A 20,318-nucleotide genomic window follows, 5' to 3' on the forward strand; every position below is an offset into this window, starting at 1 on the left:
GACATTGTCAGCGTTCAGCAGGCTGGCGGTTTATAACCAGTAAGCTACTAACTCTCATTCTGTGTTTAATGTTGCAATTTGTAGCAATATTGTAACTTGAAACACTGACTATGCAAATAAGTTGAAGCTAAAATGTTTCAAAGTAAAAGTTGTGGTACGTTTTCTATTTAGAAAATTTATGGATTATATTTATTAACTAATGATTAATTACAGGATATTTTGCAATTATATTAATATACATTACAAAATTATATTAACATAATTTTAAGATTTTATTAATATCATACAAAAGAAAATTGCAACTGCGCAGCAACAAAGGCCATGTGTGCGGGAGCATTTCAGTTATTGTGGGGCCGCACACCCGCATAGCTTAGATGCAACAGTGGTTGAGCAGCAATTTTTGCGGGTTGGGTAGAACGTGCAAAGGGAGCTGAGTTATCTGCATTTCCTGTCCAGATCCTGTATCGGGACCGAGAGGACAGAGAAACAGATAGTTAGTATAAAAGGCGAAGTGGGGTGGGGTGGGACAGAAGTTAATAGGTGATAGGTGGACTGAGGTGGGCTGAGGGATAATGGGCAAAAGGAGCTAGGTTAGGCAGCAGGATAGGTGGAAATGAGATACAGCGGCACGTGGAAACATGGAATAAAGAGGCAGGTGGAGCCAGGTAGCAGCAGGAATGGTGAAGGTGGACTCGAAGATTGGAGTGTGATAAGCGAGAACGCGAAGGCTACAAGTGCAGGAATCAGATAAATAAGCTGGTACGAATCACCAAGGGAGAGACGAAGGGCATGTGGGACCAGCTATGAGAGGGGATGTGGTGGATGAAATGTGTGTGGAATAGGTGAATAGAACCAGCGGGTGGTGGGGGACGTAAACAGGCAGTGACTGGCTGGAGGGAGAGATATGGAAAACGGAGAAAAAACGGGGACTGGAGATGGATCTGAAGGACACGGGGGAGGGGGAGGGGGCACAGGAGGAAAATTCAACATTCAGGGTTGTACACCACTCAGTGACAATCCTTTTGACAATCCTTTTAAGAGATGATCCCTTCATAAGAATTTTTCAAAATTGTAATCGCTTCCTCCTTTCTTTTGTATGCCTCCTTCTCTCTGTCTCATTCCTCCTCTCTCTATCTCCGTTTCTGTCTCTCTCTCTCTCTCTCTCTCTCTCTCTCACTCTCTCTCGTCAGAGCTGTAAATCCAGAAACTTTAATCTTCCATTCTCGCTGTCTTTGAGATGCGTTTCAGCAATTTAGAAGATCATTGATTTACATCTCATTTGGTTTCATCTTTAGCCTTGAGGTTATTAAAGACAGCGAGTACAGTCATTAAATGTTGGAAAACTATGCTAGAGTTTCTTTTTTCGATTCCAAAAAGTATGTTGTAATGCAGTATTTATAAAAAGCAACAACACAATTAGAGATTTTTCCCCTCGGCCGCTCAAGGAAGCGAGAAAGTTACAGGTTCTGAATTTTAATTTATATGATTTCTGTAAGAGGAAAATGCCAGCGATATTGTCTGCGATGGGCAATACTGCACCCAGTACTCATTGTAAACTGAAAAGGAGTAATTAATTTTAGGAACACTTTAGGTCTAGCGCGGTATGGATTATTATTCTAATATAACCTTTGGGTCCTTCCATTACTGGCATTCATATTGGATGCATTTTCGTGGCCAATAATCCGAAACACTTCTCGACTAATAAGATTTCAGGTTCGACGTCGATATGAATGCGCTCTAACAAATGACCAGTACTTTGCACGGCACTTAAAGTAATCTGGAATTTTCCGCTTGCTGGGACAGAGAATGACGTATTCTGGTATTGCAATCTCGGCTCCTTTTTTTCGCGACAGAATTTCTCTGAGATCATCTTTGAAGTGTTTCTGGCCAAATGCGCAGTGCAGCTACTTGCTAATCTTGCTTTGTGAAACATCACGCCAAGATAGTAGCAGTTACTATCAGAATTAAGAACCTCTCACACCATAACAAATAATTTCCATTGATCATATTAAATCGCTAAAATTATGTTTAAAGCCTTGATTGGAACAATCTTCTGTATTTAACCTTCCATGCCTGCGTATGCAAACGGTTATCATAGCTTCACATATGTATTAATCATGCTATCATTTTCTGCTCTAACTTCAACCAATATATCAAAGCCCCATCCACTGAAGAACCAAGCGGTATGTAGGTCAGATTGTTTGATTCTGCTCCCATGTCTTATGGTCTTATGGCTAACAGAACGGGGACTTTCCAGATTTTGAAATGGAAAAGATACAACATCCCTTCCTTCCTTAAATTGTGTTAAACAGCTGAATGGCGATTTCTGTCACAATCGTTCTGCTCGTTCACTTTTGACATTTAGAGATAACGTATCGTGTTTTATTTCTAGATCCAAAGTAGGTTTCTTAATATCTGAGCACACTGAACTCTAGTTGATACAATCTTCGACATTATAAAGTTACAGTATAAGGAGTGTTTGGGAAAGTGAGGCCAAACAAGAAAATCCATGCAACATTGAAATGTGAAGGAGGCTGAAGGGCTGCTATGGCCTACAGCTAGTCCTGCTTCTTGACTTTAAATGGACTTCAGAATATCTCCAAGTGATCTCATGGACGTGGACACAGAGACATGCCATAGGCTTCAATCAAATAGCTAGGCTAATTACATCCATCCATTCAGTATCATTCTTCTTGTTGTTGGACAATCCCTCGGTTCCAAAGAATACTTCTTTCTACTCTGATTTTGTAGCTACTGAGGTGGTTAATGGGGCCCTGTAAAAATTGCAGATTTTTCTACATTTGGAGCACAGATAAATGGTGGCATCAAGAAGGAGGGTAGTTCTTGGGCTAGGACGCCCCACTCACCACTTAATGTGTCATTTCTCTGTGTTCTTGATGCATAGCCATGGAGGTTTCAATACAATCCCGAATGCTGCTTCTCCACTTTCAGCTGTCATGGGCTTGAGGTTCTTAAGTGTTAGTGGGCATGTTGTACATCTTCAGGAAAGCTTTGAATACGTACCAGAATCTTTCGTTTGCCTGGTAAACACTTCCCATGACAGAGTTCAAGAAGAGTGCCTGTTTTGGAAATCTGGTAACAAGCATAGCTAACAAAGCTCAAACATGGTCTCAGTACTGGGAATGATGAACAGGGAGAAGAAATTGACATTGCTTTGTGGGGACAGTAGAAATAATAAAGGTGGCATTTTTCCCAGTGTATTAAAGTGTTCGCTATTGGTTGTCCAGATCTCAGAAGCAAACAGAAGGCCAGGAATTGTTGCTCTTCATTAGACTGCACATTTTATGCCAGGCCTGAGATCTTGATCTTTAAAGGCTGTTCTGGTGTGTCGAAAGTAGTAGTCAACTTTAGCATCACCTCCTGTCTTCCCCAACAGCCTACTCCCAAGGAATGGGAGTTGTCCCTATTTTCCTACTCTAATCAACTCGTGTTCTTGCGTGTAGTTTGGACAAATTAGTGAAGGGTCTTGGTAATCAGGGAGGAGGGACAGGAACTTGAAGGCACAAAATCATTGCTTTAGGAGCAGTATCTTCCCCTCCGTCATCACTTTTCTGAACAGTCCATGCTCCCATGAACAAGTCTGCACTATTTAGTTTTTAATTTGCACTTACAGTATTGTGCAAAAGTCTTAGACACATCGAAAAAATATTGTAAACCGAAGATGTTTTCATATGATAATGATAATGAAATGAAAGATATAAATAACCAAAAATTACTACAAAAAGCAGTAAACTGCAAAAAAAAAAAACTAATTCAAATCAATATTTGGTGTGACCACTCTTTGCCTTTAAAACTGTGTCAATTCTCTTAGGTCGACTGCCATGCAGTTTTATAAGAAGATCGGCTGGTAGGTTGTTCCAAGCATCTTGAAGAAATTGCCACAGTTCTGCAGAGTTTGGCTGTGCTTCCGTCACTCCGAAAATTCCAGACAGCCTCAATGATGTTGAGATCAGGGCAGTGTGGAGGCCACACCATCTGAAACAATATAAAAATCTTGGGTGCCTAAAACACAGTACTGTGTTTATTTCCACTGTTTATTTATTTTGCATATTTCTTATTGTAACTTATATCATTTTTTTTGTAATGCACTTCCCTTCTACCGCAGAACAACATTTCACTGATTCTGATTCCAATTCATGAAGATGCTGAGCATGTGGCCCATCTTCCTTTGTGCTTTAGTGAATGAGTGAACAACGTCTTGGTGCTCAGCAAATGCAAATATATACTATAGTTCAACTATCTAATACACTGTCGACTACTATAAAAATGAATTCCGGCTACTATAATGCTCTCAGTTGAAGTAACAGACCAAGCTTTATATAGTGACAAAGTCACCAGCCACGCAGTTGTGCTTCACTACTGTTCAAATTTGGAATTCTTCCCAGTTAGTAGAGCAGGACCAGAATCATAATAGATTCTACCAATGCGAGAGTGACCCGCAGCTTAGTGCACTGTTTTCGTCTGCATTGTTTCTAGGAGTCTGATAAGTATATGAGTCCAGTTTTAATAGCACTCAGAATTCAAGCACTCAAAAGGTATTTTGGGCCCTTTATCTAAGGAAGGACGTGCTGGCATTGGAGAGGGTCCAGAGGAGATTCGCGAGAATGATCCTGGGAATGAAATGTATGAGGCGCACTTCGTGGTTCTGGGTCCAGCGAGTTCCTCGGTTGGAGGGTGGGGGGGGGGGGGAATCTCATTGAAAACTATCGAATATTGGAAAGCCATATAGAGATGATGTTTCGTATAGTGAGGGAGTCCGGGACCAGAGGGAACCGTCTTAGAATAGAAGGAAGTCCCTTTAGAACAGAGATGATGGTGAATCTGCCCGATTCATTAACACAGACGGCTGCGGCTGCCAAATCGTTGGGTATATTTAAAGCGGGGAGGTGGATAGGTTGTTGATCAGTAGTGGCGTCAAAGATTACGGGGAGAGGGCAGGGGAATAAGATTGAGAGAGAAAATACTTCACCAGAAGGCCAATAGTAGTTCAAGAAGAAGACTCGTCACTACTTTTTGAAGATCGTGAACTAAATGCCAATTTCGACAGCGACAATCACACCCCATAACAAAAGAATCAAAACTCGGTCATAATGTATTCTAAGTACCTAGCTGAGTGCAAGAACATAACTGAGCCCTAAATGTCGATATTCAGGCTAATTGAACAGGACTAGTAAATTTAATCTTGTAGTTCTGGTGGCTATCACAGGTCACCAGAGTTGCCTTTATATGTTGTTGAAACTCTGGTCTGAACTATATAATTCTACACAGCCAAACATTTGATGTAAATTTATTATTCAAATGTACAGGAGCCAAGGGTTCGGGTGGCAAAACTTATTTACCTTTTTCAGTTGGCGGCCGAGAGTTAGACCGTGTCGTAATGCAAAAATATTAGAACAGTTTGTAAATATTTGCAATTTTTGGAATTATTGTTAACAATACGCAATCAGAGCAGGGCCTGAAAAGTTTATCATCTCGTAGCTATATCGGAACGCGGAATCCCAATCTACCTTTAACCGGCTTCGTACAAAGAAGGATCGCGGCTTTTCAGATTACGATTCTTCATACAATTTCAAGTTTTTTTCTTGCGGATTAGTTGCCCCAATATTTGGCCAGCCAGCGATAACAAAAGAACACCAAAATCGGATTGGAATTAAAAAAAATACGACTTGACTTGTAATTTAAGGGGAAAAATCTACACACATTCAGGAAGTTCGTAGCCAACGCAAATTTAATAAAATTCTTACAGCACCGTGGCCAAAATTTGCATGGTACTGCCTGAAAGCTTATATACTCAGGGGAAAGGTATATTTTATTAGTTTGTTAATGTGGTGTACAGTTCCTGCGACAAACGTGTGGAAGGAGACGGTATTAACACTCAGGGAGTTCTTAACTTCAAGATCAAACAGTAATAGTCCCCACCCTCGCTCTCTAGACCTACAGACCCCTCGCTAGTGCAACAATCTGTCAGCTTCAGCTTCTGGTCGTAAATTGAAAAGTACCAAACAATGCACCTCCGCTGTAGGAACCGGAATGAATTATTTGAAACGCTTGCTTCGTGATTTACACACAGGTACCCATACGAAGTAATTTACTAAACTCCACGTTGTGTTATGGAGATGTGGGTTGGGTGTATAAATAAATAACCGTGTTACTCTTACCACAGGGCACCTTTGAAAGCAGTCTAGGCCATTCATACTCACTGGTGTATACGCTATACATTTTGTAAAGAGGAAATGTAAACACTGCTTATAGCGCAGAAAATCAAATAGCATTTAAAATGGTGTCTCCGGAAGTTTTTGGAAAAACGGGACTACAATTAGGGTGTAATCCAAGTACACATATGTATAAGAGAGAGAGGGAGAAAGAGAGAGAGAGGGAGAGAGAGAGAGAGAGAGAGAGAGAGAGAGAGAGAGAGAGAGAGAGAGAGAGAGAGAGAGAGAGAGAGAGAGAGAGAGAGAGAGAGAGAGAACGAGGGAGATGGAGAGGGAAAGAGAAAGAGAGAGAGCGAGAGGGAGGGAGATGGAGGAGACGGAAAGGAGAGGGAGAGAGAGGGAGAGGAAAGAGAGAGGAAGGGAGATGGAGAGAGGGAGGAGAGAGAGGAGAGGGAGAGAAAGAAGAGAAAGAGAAAGGGTGAAAGGGAGAAAGGAGAGTGTGAGAGAGGGAGAGACCGCGGAGGGGGAATACCCGATTACTGGGGAAGAAATTAAACCAAGGTAATGGCAAAACAAATCAGAAACATTCAAAGATTTTTAAGATAATTGCTGATGCAATGACAAAGATAAGAAGATCAAATTCATTACGTCACGGGTTTAAAGAATCTTTCTAGGAAAAGTGCTATTCTCGACAAACAACGTTTTGAGCCAGGTTGTAGCATCTGCAGTTTCCATTCACATAGGATGAATGCTATTTGGTATAGATAAATCTCTTCCGTTTGGAGGCTAGCGGTAAAATCGTCACAGCAAAAACTCAGGAAAGAGTAAATTTAGTTTGTTAGGCATTGTACGTTTCCCTTGCAATAACGATTGTGTGGAATCCGTATTATTGAAAAAGTTTAAAACAACGGGGATAACTCCGTTTTATCTTTTAGTGCGCTCAGATTTCAGCGCCGAGTGGACCGCTTCTGTATTGTAAAAGTCTATGCTTGTTCATGAGGACCCTGATCTTGTAGTTATATATGTTGAGTATACCCATGCTAAATACGACCATCAGATGGAGAAGCAGAATTAGGGCATTAGGCGCACCGAGTCGAGACATCATTCAATCTGCACTGAAAATATATTAACAGCGTCGTTTGTACCCGACAACAAATAGATGGTTTTAATTACGGGGGAGAGCCCTATCGAGAGTTTTTCTCCATTTCTTCGATGTCGACAGAGTTGCAGACTGAGATCTAGGGATCGTCCCCCACCCCCCGTAATAACGGCAAATCTGCTGGGCAAAAGTAGATACTAACTATTCCACATGACGAAAACTTTCTTTTCGTTTCTCCAGAACGGCACTAGCATATAATGGACAAAACCAAACTAAATACGACAAGACTGTAAAAAATTCGCGTGGATTTACATTTGAACTCTAAGTAACCGATGGACGGAGGTCCCATCGATGCACTCTATCAGATACTACAAAGTATTACAAAAAAAAGTAAAATGAAAGTCCAAAAAAAATGTTTTCAGGGCCTTTCATAGCAACTGGATATTAATTCCGCTCCATCTTACTGAACACAAACGCGAATACAGCGACTGCTGTAGTAAATACGTTCTTGTCAATATCTCGACATATTCCAATTAGTACTAAACCCCGTTATCCAACCGTCAATACTGAAGTCCAATATATCCATTCCTCCTGACATTATTGCAGGTGACATTATAGACTAGACCTGTACTAAATTTCAAACCTTTTAGACTAAAATAATGAATGACGGGGTAGACTATTCTAATAAGTTCATTGCATCTCTCTATTTCGTCTCCTTTTTGTACAAATAAACGCTATTCTAAACTTCGGCACAATGGTTAACGATGGTTAGTTGACCGTAGCGGTAAAACACCGCAGCCACAGCCAGGCATGAATGGACCATTGTGTTTTTCTCTCTGTCGCTGCATCCCACTTCCTCTTTTTCACTTTCCAAGGTCAAAAGGCAAAACTGAGATTTTTCTCTCAGTGTTTTTGTTTAATAATGACCCTTTGCTGCAGGCTTCTCCCCGAAAGCTCCAGGTCGGCGGCTTATGACTGGATTCGTCTAATAATGCACAGACTCTAGAACAGAGAAGTCCAAATTAATCTGTCACTTATTTTCAGCGACTATGACAAATTAGTTCCAGCAAACACAAGCGTGTAAAAAATTCGACGTTTCCAAATATTTTCTTGGAAAACATCGTGACCATCCCATAACACTTTTTTCTTTGCAAAATGATCACTGAAATATGAAAGACGGCTCTTTCAGACAACAATAAATGTGCATCTTGGCTATTATCTTTTTCTATTGAATCTGGAATTTAAATATCGTCTCTTTTTAAACTGTTACACCGCAGCATGTGGCCGGAAGGGCGCGGTTTGAATGCAGTCTTCCCTTATTTCGGATAAGTGAAATGTTTGAACGGCTGTATTTAAGTTTACGTTTAAGTGGACTTTCATGTCCGATCCGGCAGCTGAAAGGAAGGGAGAGATTTTTTTTCAGGTCACGTGCTCTTTCCCTCCTCCCCCGAGCCTTTCCCCATTTCAGATCCCACTTAATCCACAAATATCCTTAGCCCAGGAAGTGCGAAAAAAGCTGTCTCCAGTCTGAGTTCGCAGGGAGCAAAAATCCGCAGCTGGGTGCAGTTTTAATGTTCCGTAATTCGCTCATGTTGGCGTTAACGACCAACCACGCAGACACACGTTGGGAAAAGGCCCTGTCAACTAGACCACACTTTTCCTAACCGTAACAAGCTATTTATGGTGCAGAAGCTGGAGATTTTCCATGGCGCCATAAAAAGTGGTGGAATTGCTCAGCATGGCAAAATGGCATCAGACAGAAAGCATCGCTCTCTCTCGCTCTCTCTCTCTCTCTCTCTCTCTCTCTCTCTCTCTCTCTCTCTCTCGCTCTCTCTCATTCTCTCTCTCTCTCTCGCTCTCTCTCTCTCTCTCTCGCTCTCTCTCTCTCTCTCTCTCTCTCTCTCTCTCTCTCTCTCTCTCTCTCTCTCTCTCTCTCTCTCTCTCTCTCTCTCTGTCTCTCTCCGCGTTTGCTACCTGACCTGCTCTGTATTTCCTGCATTCTCGGTTTTAAATTCAGGTTTCCAGCATCTGGCGTGCTTTGCTTTCTAAGCTCATGCTCACTTCGTCCGTGGGTGCCACAGTCCGATCGAATGTTCCCAGCGTTTAATGTACGCATCTCTATACGAAATTGTGCATTGCGTTTTCGTTAAACATCCACCCACCAAGAGATTTTCGGTATAAGATAGATAGATTCTTTATTGGTCTCAAAGGAAATTACAATGTCACAGTAGCAATACAAGAGGAATACATGATGTTCGACCAACAACCACAGTCCCTAAAATGTACCTATGATGTAATTACCAATGTAACTCCCCGCGGTTAACATTTCAGGTGGGATATCCTTCACTAGAACGGCTATCAGCTTCACAATTTAACTCTATCTCTCCCTCTGCACAAACGCCGAGGGGCCAGTTCAGTGTTCCTAACAAGATCAGACTTTTTCAGAGCTCCAACAGCTGTAGCATTTTGCTTTTGCAGTTTTAAATCCACCTGATGTCAGTTTACTCCAGTACGATTTCCCCCTCGCTGTCGCTGCTACTACCGCCATTTTAATCATATGTGTTAACTTCTCACATCAATATTTATTATTATTTTAATCTAATCATATTTAAAATCGGTCTCCAGTATTAGAGCTTCACTATGCTGCGTCTGCAACCGATGGCTTGATATTCATTACCGCCGAAGGCAACCACAGACGAAAATTTAAATTTACTCAAAAGAGAATCTGGAAAACTTGAGCAACGTGAACAAAATTCTGGAGGAACTCAGCAAGTCCGGTCACAAGTTCCTCCAGAATTTTGTTCACGTTGCTCAAGTTTTCCAGATTCTCTTTTGAGTAAATTTAAATTTTCGTCTGTGGTTGCCTTCGGCGGTAATGAATATCAAGCCATCGGTTGCAGACGCAGCATAGTGAAGCTCTAATACTGGAGACCGATTTTAAATATGATTAGATTAAAATAATAATAAATATTGATGTGACATGCCGAGTTCCTCCGGCATTAAGTTTATAATTATGCCTTTTTCTCTCTCTGTTGATACCTTAAAGTAGCTAACAGTGAACGATAAACACAGGCGATAATGCAAATGCGGGAAATCCAGAGTAAAGCACACACAATGCTGGAGGAACTCATCAGATCAGGCAGCATCTATGGAAGTGTATAATAAAGAGTCGCCGTTTCGGGCCGAGTCCTGGTGAAGGGTCTCGGCCCGAAAAGTGGACTCTTTATTCCTTTTCATAGATGCTGTCTGACCTGCTGAGTTCCTAATTATTTTGTGTGTATGACATCGAGTGCCGGAACACACAGTTAATTGTACAAAGCCAGTTTCCTTAAACAGCAAGATTGTAACGAACTGACAATCAGTACTTGTTATTAACGTCAACAGATAAAGGGGGGGGGGGTCACGATATCTCGTCCAAATAAGGGCAAGGAATGGTTTTAGACACGAAGAATATTAAGCTAAACACACCATGTAAGATACATTTCCCGAAAATATGGCAGTCCCCATATATTTCATGTTTTAAAAGTTTTTTCTCAACACAACTTGAACCACAACCTAGCAACTTAGAAGCCAGCGCTATCATTTGAACCAAGGCTGTGTGGGATTATCAATCTAACAGAAATGGAACAGTCCAACAATTTCTCAGATTGACATCTAGGATAGGATTTTGTCAGTCAATAAACACAACGGCTTCGATTTCAACCAAAGGACTATCTTGCGATTTAAATATGGTAAGCACAAAACTAAAAGGCCAATAAAGCCGTCTGGTTTTAATAACATGGTACACATTTCCGACACTTTCAGAAAATTCCTTATCTGCACGTTTTGTAGTTGCACGTAGGTTACTCGTGTATGCTTAGCCAATCGCTCACGTTAGTCACAATTCTTAGAATGACTACAAAAGAAACGACCCGTTACCCTGAAAATGCCCCAGTTTTTCGGCTCAAGCGAGAACGACGAGACGCTAAGATATAGAAAACACTCAAGAACCTTTATTTTAAACTTTAAAATTACGTTGTTCCGCTGACATTTGTTTCAATAATATTAGATAAAACCGGCCAGCTTCCGGTACAAGCTCTGCGAAGAATTGGGAGTTCTTAATATTGACATGTTTCTAATAGGATCTTTCGGTCTATAAAGTAGAATTTTCCATTACACAATCAATGTTGCTCAATCACTTTGGCGTCAAGCCCGTCTCCACCATTAACCAGAGGGATCTCTTTCTGCAGAGTGGTCACAACCAAATGTCACAAATAAAACTGGAACAACAGGCAGGGCTGCGAATACGATCGCTACTCTTTCTGAGAACGATCATGGACTCCTCGTTAAGGAAGACCCCACAAAACACAAGTAATATTTTGATCGAACGACTTGGCTGATTGATGTTTTAATGAATATAGGTTGGATTAGTCGCGTGTCTCCTGTATTTATTTGTTTCAGCGTAAACCTATCAAACCCTTCCAATTCGCCCTGAAAGCAACTCGCATAATTAACTATAAAAACAACTTTAGTAGATTCATCATTCGGCTTAGCGGGACTCTATCCGAGATTTATTATAGTTTCGCATTGGTGTAGAATGCGCGGTGCCGAGGTTGATTAATCACCAAGTTTCCGTGCCACAGAGAAGAAAAATAAACACTTAAAATAATTTGATCTACTATATGCGCGTCGCACTACTTTTACATTCATTTCAAGGCCATGCACGACTACACTATGGATAAAAAGAAGCCACGCGCATTTTGACGATGCCTGTCCCTGTTTGGATGCTTTAACCATTTCTCTACCAAAGGAAAAGTTAATAATAATCAGTTTATGCTACCACCCTGCCACCGACTTTATAACAGTCACAGCAAGGAACGCTACAGACCAGAGTTCCGATTCTGTATTTGCTATCCTTCTGGATTTCTAATATTTCTAAAGGGGAGTCTATTACAATGTCAACAAACTGTCTTTTGGCCACGACGAATTCCAGAAAAGGAAACATTCACATTGCGATTTACCTGCGTGTACTGTATGGGAAAACCTGTCTCGTGTTGGTACATTTTTATACGTTTGATTATATACACTGCAAATAGGCTGCATTATGCAGAAGTTGCCCCAAGGCATTTTTCATCCCGATAGCTATGGCTACTCTTCAATTTTAGGGTGATGCTATCTAACAGGGCACACAGTAATGTCCCACAAAAGTCAAAGAGCCATGGCTAAGATGGTCTTTATTTTTCGTAATGTTAATGGAGGAGTAGATATTGTCCATGGCACCTGCTGTACTTCACATAGTGTCATGTGATCTTTTTTATACTAAGAAAGCGGGACATCCGTTCAAAGTTTTCTCAGAAATACAGAGCTCTCGATAAAGGATTCGGTGCTGCGCTGTTGTACCCACATGCAAACGGTTCTTAGAGAAGTCCACCTCCTGACTGGGAGGAGAGAGCTCGCCAAGCTAGCACGCACATGCATATGTTAATGTAAAAACTCAATTCAAATGCTGATTTGAAGTTTATGATTTGAGCCATGATCTCTTCGTATCCCGCAATGCTACACTTTAGCACCGTTGGAGAGGTTAACTCATGAACGAGATGACGCTCAAAACGTTGGCCCCATAAACTTAGGACTGTGATGAAGCAAGAGTAGTTTAGCTACTGGTCTTCGTCAAAAGAGGCTGCCGGTGTTTCAATCCCCTCGTATTGCGTTTATACAGCTTGACCTCTTTGTGGCTAGAATCTTAATTATTCTGTCTTGAGCGCTCCCAACGATTAAATCACAAATATTATTTACTTTAACTTAAGGTTGGACAGATATAATGGTGGCGTGCGTGCCTTGGTAGGTCAGGTTGATACTACACGTGATTTACATAAACTTTACCAGTGTAAACTCTGCTAACTCTAGATTTAATGCAAGTATGGGCCTACTCTCCCTTTTATACATGCATGCATATTTAGATGAACTAATTAGGTCTTCCCCCTTCCTTTCCAGCCCTGAAGAAAGATCTCGACCCGAAACGTCGACTGTTATTCACTTCCATATGTGTTGCCTGATTTGCTGAGTTCCTTCTGTATTTTGTATGTATTGCTGTGGATTTCCAGCATCTGCAGAATGTTTTGTGTTTCTAATTGAAACACTAGTTGTGGCTAAGGTGGGGAGCTTTGAAAAGAAAACAAAATGCCTGTTGATATTACTAGTAAACCAAATGGTACAAGATACATTAAAGAAACAATCTTTCTTCGAAATTGAGTGGGTGTTGTCTGTGATGAGATAGCGGCGCGTTCTCTTTCTTTCCAAACATTGATCACGTCACAAAGTCTGATGCAATAGTAGGGTAGCCCTCGACGGTTTTATCGCTGAGAGGAGACGAAACGAAGCCGGCTTCCCTTATCTCGCGTTAGTGGAAGATTACATGACGTTACCTGAAGAACAAAGCTCTCTACTGGTGTCGGAGCCAAAATCTCCGACTCTCCTCTCCAATCATCCATCAGAACCTCAACCCGCCAACACACACACACACACACACACGTACAACTAATATCACTAGAAGCTTCATGTCACTTTGTCATCAATGAAAATTAATAATCCAAAGGAAGACTTAAATCCCGATGTCTACACTGTACTTCCCGTATGGAACGATACACACTTGAAATGGGCTGAAAAGTACACCATAATTGGTCACTGCAATGTTCATCCAATCGCAATCAAGGATTAATACGAGGCAATTAATTTCCCTAGAGTTCTTATAACGTTTATGTTTACTACGGCAGAACTTCCACCTGAACTAACTTGGGCTCCGTACACATTAAAATGATGTATCAATGTATGAATCTGTCCTGTGAATCGGTAATCATCCTCCAGTCAATGGGTTGGTGGGAGCGTGCAGCCTCTTTTTCATTACAAAAGACCACTGCATCCATCAAGAGCAGCAAACCCACCACCATCTTTCATGCCAGCTCTAACTGCTCATCTGGTGACAGTGAGGTATTACAGTAAAGGACGTCGGCTGAGCCTTCGGTTAATTGACCCCATCTCTTATCACATGTATTGCTTGCTTGGCAGGAGAGCGCCATCGAAAGAGACCAGGAGGTACCATAGAGCTGAGGTTGATCGTGCTCCCGTGGTCTCCCTGGTGGATCATCCGAAATATTAAATTATGACTGAAGCAAATGCGCTGAGCTATACTATTGATAGTGCCCGCATTTCCGAGGAGGCTGCTACCACGTGATCATGTCATGAATCTCGCTTTCTGTAAATAGGTTCGGGATGATGGAGTATATATATTCTCTCTATGTTTACTCCTAAATACAGACCCAACTGCTCTGCGCTGCATTCCCAATTCGCAAGGGCCAACATTTCATTACCCAAGTCCCTCTACAGCACAAGCATCTTTTCAAAATAAATTTTGTTTAAAAGCCGAATTACCATTCAAACAGAGGGAAACAAATGAGAAATATCACTAATTTCTGCCAACGAGAAATAACAGATAATAAACATATGGGATTTCTTCTGATGACGAGAAATATCAGAGTCGATACCTGAAGCTACCTCAAAGAGGTATATTTTCGGGCCTCGCGCGTCATGATTGATTGAAGTGAGTCTATATTTTTAGATGGTGTGGTACGGACCTTGTATATAGGGAATTTAGAAAATCTAATAGACCTCGATCATATCATAAAAGAACAGAACTGCCGATTCTATAAAACACACCGGAGCAAAAGGCTAACCAGGGCAGTAGACCTAAAGTCACGATGCTAAAGCAGTGGGCAATTATTTCCGAGCTGAATCTCATTCTGAATTAAAAATCTTTCCCGTCGCTTTTATACTACGAGTTCACTTGATACCGGTTTAATTAAGATACATTTTCTTACATTTGTACATCGATTATTTTTAATTAGTGACGAAATTCAAATGGCCGTGTTGAACTATTTCACTACCACAAACAATAATCACCGATTCCGGAGAGTGAAACAGCCCAAATGCTGTGTTTGTGAAATGCCATATCTCTGCTCTGAGCGTCTCTGGTCTTGGTGAGGGCCTCACTATCTCTTTCATTAATGGTGCAGCTGCGTTATGCACCCGTCAAACAAAACCTAGGATACATTATGCAACGCAATGATATAAACCTGCTGACAGCAAATACATTTTTTTCTCCCCAGTTAACCAAACAATCGGTGGGGATCCATTATATACTTTTGTCCTTATTACTCAGGAACGGCTCAATCTATTGTGTGACACATTCCCGTTACAATTAATAGCCTTCATCATCCGAACCATTTCATAATTAAGAAAAGACCTTTTGTTTCCAACTTTTTTGAAAAATAATTGATCAGCTTCAAACAGAGAAGGCTCATTACGAGCGATGTTTCGGATTGCGTACGCCCATACTTAGTTTAGATTTCAATAAACAAATGCCGTTTTACAACGTTTTATTAATGTCTTTATTGCAAAGCTGATGCACGCTGCCAACACTTAGATTACTTGAATAAAGAAATTATAGAGCTGATTGCAAGTGAGCAGTTAACACCTGCTCTGTAAACGCTATTGTGAGGCTAAACTGAAATTCTCGCCGCACCCGCCCCTACCCCCAACTGCATCTCCATCTCGCTAATAAATTCATAAAAAATAAACGATTACTGTCAACGTCAAGACTTTCTGAATGATATAGAGAATTTATGCGTGTGAGTCCAAATGGGCAATGTGTAGATAACTCCGGTGGTTAGTCAATAATCAAGCTACATCCCACGAAGGCCTAGATTAGATTTAAGGTGCAACAGTCTACAGCTTAATCCACCAGGAAAATTAATGTGCTCATATCACGTGTACGTGTGCACATATAAACAAACGTACGTATGATATATGCGCATGTTGTTCTCAACTCTAAGCAGGACGAAAGCCAAACCGATGTAGAACTTTAGTTTCAACACACAGTACAAACTAACATATTTTTATGGATTATGGAGAACAATGTTGGTTTTTAACAACCGCGTAGCATTTTACTATTTAATTTAAATGACGCATTTACATAAATCAGCATTGCATATAATAATTCTCACTATCTAAAAAATGAAAGGCGTGCATTGAAATATACCAGGATATTAATAGTGATGAAATGCCGATTCTAATTATTGTAATGGTAATTACGGAGTGGGCTCAGAGTAATGTTCCCCCACCACTACCCCAGCGTGTTGGAGGTGCCCCAGTCCCTATTGTATAACTGAAGTGACGGCTAGGTTATTACTATTGCTTGGTCCAGTGCATCTGCAGCAGGTAAGCCTTTATTTCACACTGCGGCAAGAGAGGCCGCATATATCATTGTCAGTTTATTTAGTTATTCATCGAACATTAACCAGGATTTAATGAAAATTTTAAAGAGCAGAATTTTATTGCACTGTGAACGTACACAATGACTTGGTAACAAATTGCCACCTGATTCTATTTACTATTAACCGCATATGACCTCTTGCTCCTATAGGCTGAACTACGGCGTGGTGTTAAAATGGCGATTCTAATTATTCATTTCTAATTGCACAGAGATAAGGGGCCACGCATAAAGACAGAATGGAAAATAATATTTTAGCTTTCCGTCTTCATTTTGCTTGTTTCCTTGTATTACTCCGTGGTGATTGTATGGAATAATGATTGTGCAATATAATGAGCGAAAGGTCGGGCATATTTTGAGATCATATTACTGCTCAAAATTGAAAACTAACTGATCTCTCCTTTTGTATATGTAACGTTTCTAACTAATTGACAATTTCCACCTGAAAGCCGGGGAACCTCTCTGAAATAATTCTTCCTCCATCATCTCTGCAAAAGATCGATGCGGAAATAAATTTCTGTTTAGGGTTGGATATGCTTACTGTAAGTGCTCCTGCATATAACTCGTCAAGTACCATTGCAATCGTTGGCCTATAAATTGTGAGGCTAGTGGGGTTTGGCTGGTCACTCCATGTAGTAATGTTGTCATTATATTTTAAAATAAGTTTATATCTGAAACAACAGCACAGGTCGCAGAGAAAAGAACAACCAAAACAACCTCGGAATCTCCGCCCCCGAACATCCATTTAACCTTAGCTCGTGATTCCTTCGAATTCTGGGCCTTAATAACGCAATGCTATATTAAAGTGCTAATTATTATTTCCGGAAGCAAATGGCCTTTGTTTAAGGGGAACTGCTGTAACCAGAGTCACAGCGGTTATGTTTATTTAACAATGCGAAGATACGTGACTGATAGCTACCAAGTACCGACCAATAGTTCGGTTTTCACCAAATAAATCAGCTCCGTCGTGGCTGACAAGAAGATACCACAGAAACATTTAAACCCAGAGATTCATGGAGGGAAAGGGGTGCCGCTCAAATTCCAATTAAAATAAATACAAAACAAAGAAATCCGAGAGTAAGTTCCCCTTCCAATTAGTTAAGTACCAAGATAAATGGTACAATTTCATAATACGGCCTACGGATGACCTGAAAAAGGTTCCGAGAATGTACGGATGTTACACAGAATTTAACTATGAAACCATATATATTTCTCAAATAACACCATCTAAATATTTCAAATATTAGTAGGTTATAAAATCAAACAAAGCATTACAATGCACAGAAAAGCCTAAATGCAATTCTATGATTATGAGCAGAACATATTACTTAGTAAACGATGGAACAGTAAAATAATTACAACTACAAATAGCTAAATAGAAATAGACATGCTTCTTAAATCTGACCTTAGTTAAGATACTTTGCATTGTAAACACACTACCTTTTAATCTGGTTCTCGTCCGAAGATAAAACATGCTCAATTTGTCTGCAATATTGCAATTTTACAGAAGTTAACTTTAAAAGAGGGAGAGTTTAATTTTTATAGACGGGTTTGGATTCAACCAGCGAAGGTGCTTTAAAGAGACTTGAGCCACCGACGGCGACCCGGATTGAATTAAAACAAAAAAACTATTGTTTCAGTTTTTCTCTCGGCCGGTGCTTACCCTCAGGAAACACAGCCCTCATTTTGAGGTAACTGGTCGTCAGTCTGATGATCGACGCTTTGTCCAGCTGAGAGGTGATAGCCGAGGGTAGAGGCAGTAACTTAGCCAGCTCGTAAAATTCCCCATTTTCCTTTTCTCTTCTCGTCTTCGCGGCATTTTTGGATTTTTCCTTCATCTCGTCTATTGCACCGGAGTATTACTGACATAATAAATGCAATTTTTCCGGAGCATCAGAAACACTCGTTAGGTTTTTATTGTTTTGTTTCTGCTTGTCCGAGTAATTTTGTTTTCCTTTCGCAATGCAGTAGTCAAAAGTATCACTTAAGGCATTTTAACATAGATTAGTGGCGATTTTTCCTACTCTGTATACCTGGCAGTTTTACCGAGGCGGAGAACCGTGTCCTCTGTGTCCGCTTTCTCCCGGTGGCTGTGACCGCATTCAGCTTCCAGTTTCAGGGCTGGTTCCACTGAAGTGGCTGCACTTGCTTAGGATTCAGACACCGTGGACTCTGACCCATACCCCCACCCCACATCCCCCTTTCTTCGGCCTTTTATCCTGGACTTCGCTCCTCCGGCACAACTTATGCCCAGTCACTGTGTGTGTGTGTGTGTGTGTGTGTGTGTGTGTGTGTGTGTGTGTGTGTGTGTGTGTGTGTGTGTGTGTGTGTTCTCTCCCCTCAGTTCGGGCTTCTATTTGCCACCTGCTCCGACCCCACGGTTTCACACGGAGGACCGCGGGTGCTTCTCGGAGATGAGATCCCCCCTATTAGTTCAGTGATTGAATTCGTTCAGATCGGTTGGCAGCCGATTCACCATCAGCCCTAATACAAGGGCTCCTAAATTCTACTGCAGATAAATCGGCTGCTGTATCTTTAGGGGTGTGGGGGATTGGTGGCAGTAGGGGGTGGGGATGTCAATTACGATGCTCTTTTCTTTTTCCTGCGGAAATGATTCGAATTCAGGCTACCATCATCCTCTCCGCTGTGATTCGTATCGACTCCGTTACCACCCTCGGGTGTTGATGACTAGACCAGTTTGGCACTGTACCCCCACTCTCTGGGGTTCGTACCGACTCGTTCACAGGGTGCTGAACTTCCCCTGTGTCTTCTACCGCCGGAGTGGGTCTTGTTAACTCTGTGCTGGTCTGTTGTCATTTGAGAAGCGCAGAAGCGCAGAACCCATCTCAGTTCCAAGCGGCGGTTCCCGATTCTGTGTGTTACACGCGAAAGCGGGTCAGATCCCCCACGTCAGTTCCAGGTTACGTGCATATCCTCTTGTTTTCAGTTCAGATCCTTAATGATGAGCAACTGCTCAGAATGTCGTGATTTTCCCCCCTTTCTCTAACGTTGTCTCTATTGCATCCCGGAGCTCCACATATCTACTTACGGGAGAGTTGAAGTCAGCGCCAGATTCGCAGCGTGTCCCGAAAAGCTCTTTACTCCCACGCGCACTCTGTCTAACTTACGCGTGCGTAAGCGCTCTTGATCAACCACTACTCCTCTGCCACAAATTTAATCTTCACCTACCACCCCACCCCACCCCCTACTCCAACTATCACTCTATGGCTGCTTCATTCTGGTTCACTCACCTACGAAGCAAATCACGCGTGTACTCTAAGTTAATTAATTTGTCGATTGGCTCACTCACTTCCCACTGTCTCACTGTTTCATTCACCGTACGTCAGATTGACTGCCACTCCTCTGCACAGTCCTGCTTATCCATCCACTGACCGCCTCTCTCTCATTGTCCCACTCACTATCTCACTGTTTCACTCAATCACTACCTCGCTAGTTCAAAATCCCATTCACTCTGTCTCTCTCGCCCACTCTCCTTCACGAATTAGTTATTAGTTTCATAGTCTCACCGGCGCATCATTTCATCCACCCGGTTTCACTCCCTGCCTCCCAATCAATATTTAATATGGTCTCTTTTACACTCTTCACACAATTTCATCTTTACTCTGCGCTCTTGCCTCATTATCTCATCTCTTGACTATCACATTCCCTTATTGGTCGGTCCATGCGCTAATTCACTCCTTGTTCCACTCAAAGACTGATTCTTCATGCCCCACTCACCCAC

At 41.5% G+C, this 20,318-nt stretch overlaps 1 protein-coding gene across 6 annotated transcripts in view; it reads right to left on the bottom strand.

Moving 5' to 3' along the window:
- Positions 1-19,926, bottom strand: part of sim2 (SIM bHLH transcription factor 2) — an 89,173-nt gene extending 69,247 nt beyond the window's left edge. For 2 of the 6 annotated variants that reach the window (XM_059968845.1, XM_059968850.1), the window contains exon 1: positions 18,240-19,619. In XM_059968845.1, the coding sequence (XP_059824828.1) occupies positions 18,240-18,414 (175 nt within the window). In that variant the 5' untranslated portion in view covers positions 18,415-19,619. The other 4 variants (XM_059968849.1, XM_059968847.1, XM_059968848.1 and 1 more) reach the window with 4 other exon arrangements.
- Positions 19,927-20,318: the final 392 nt, after the last annotated feature.

The sequence above is a fragment of the Hypanus sabinus genome, chromosome 4, assembly GCF_030144855.1.
Source record: "Hypanus sabinus isolate sHypSab1 chromosome 4, sHypSab1.hap1, whole genome shotgun sequence".
Taxonomy (NCBI): Eukaryota; Metazoa; Chordata; class Chondrichthyes; order Myliobatiformes; family Dasyatidae; genus Hypanus; species Hypanus sabinus.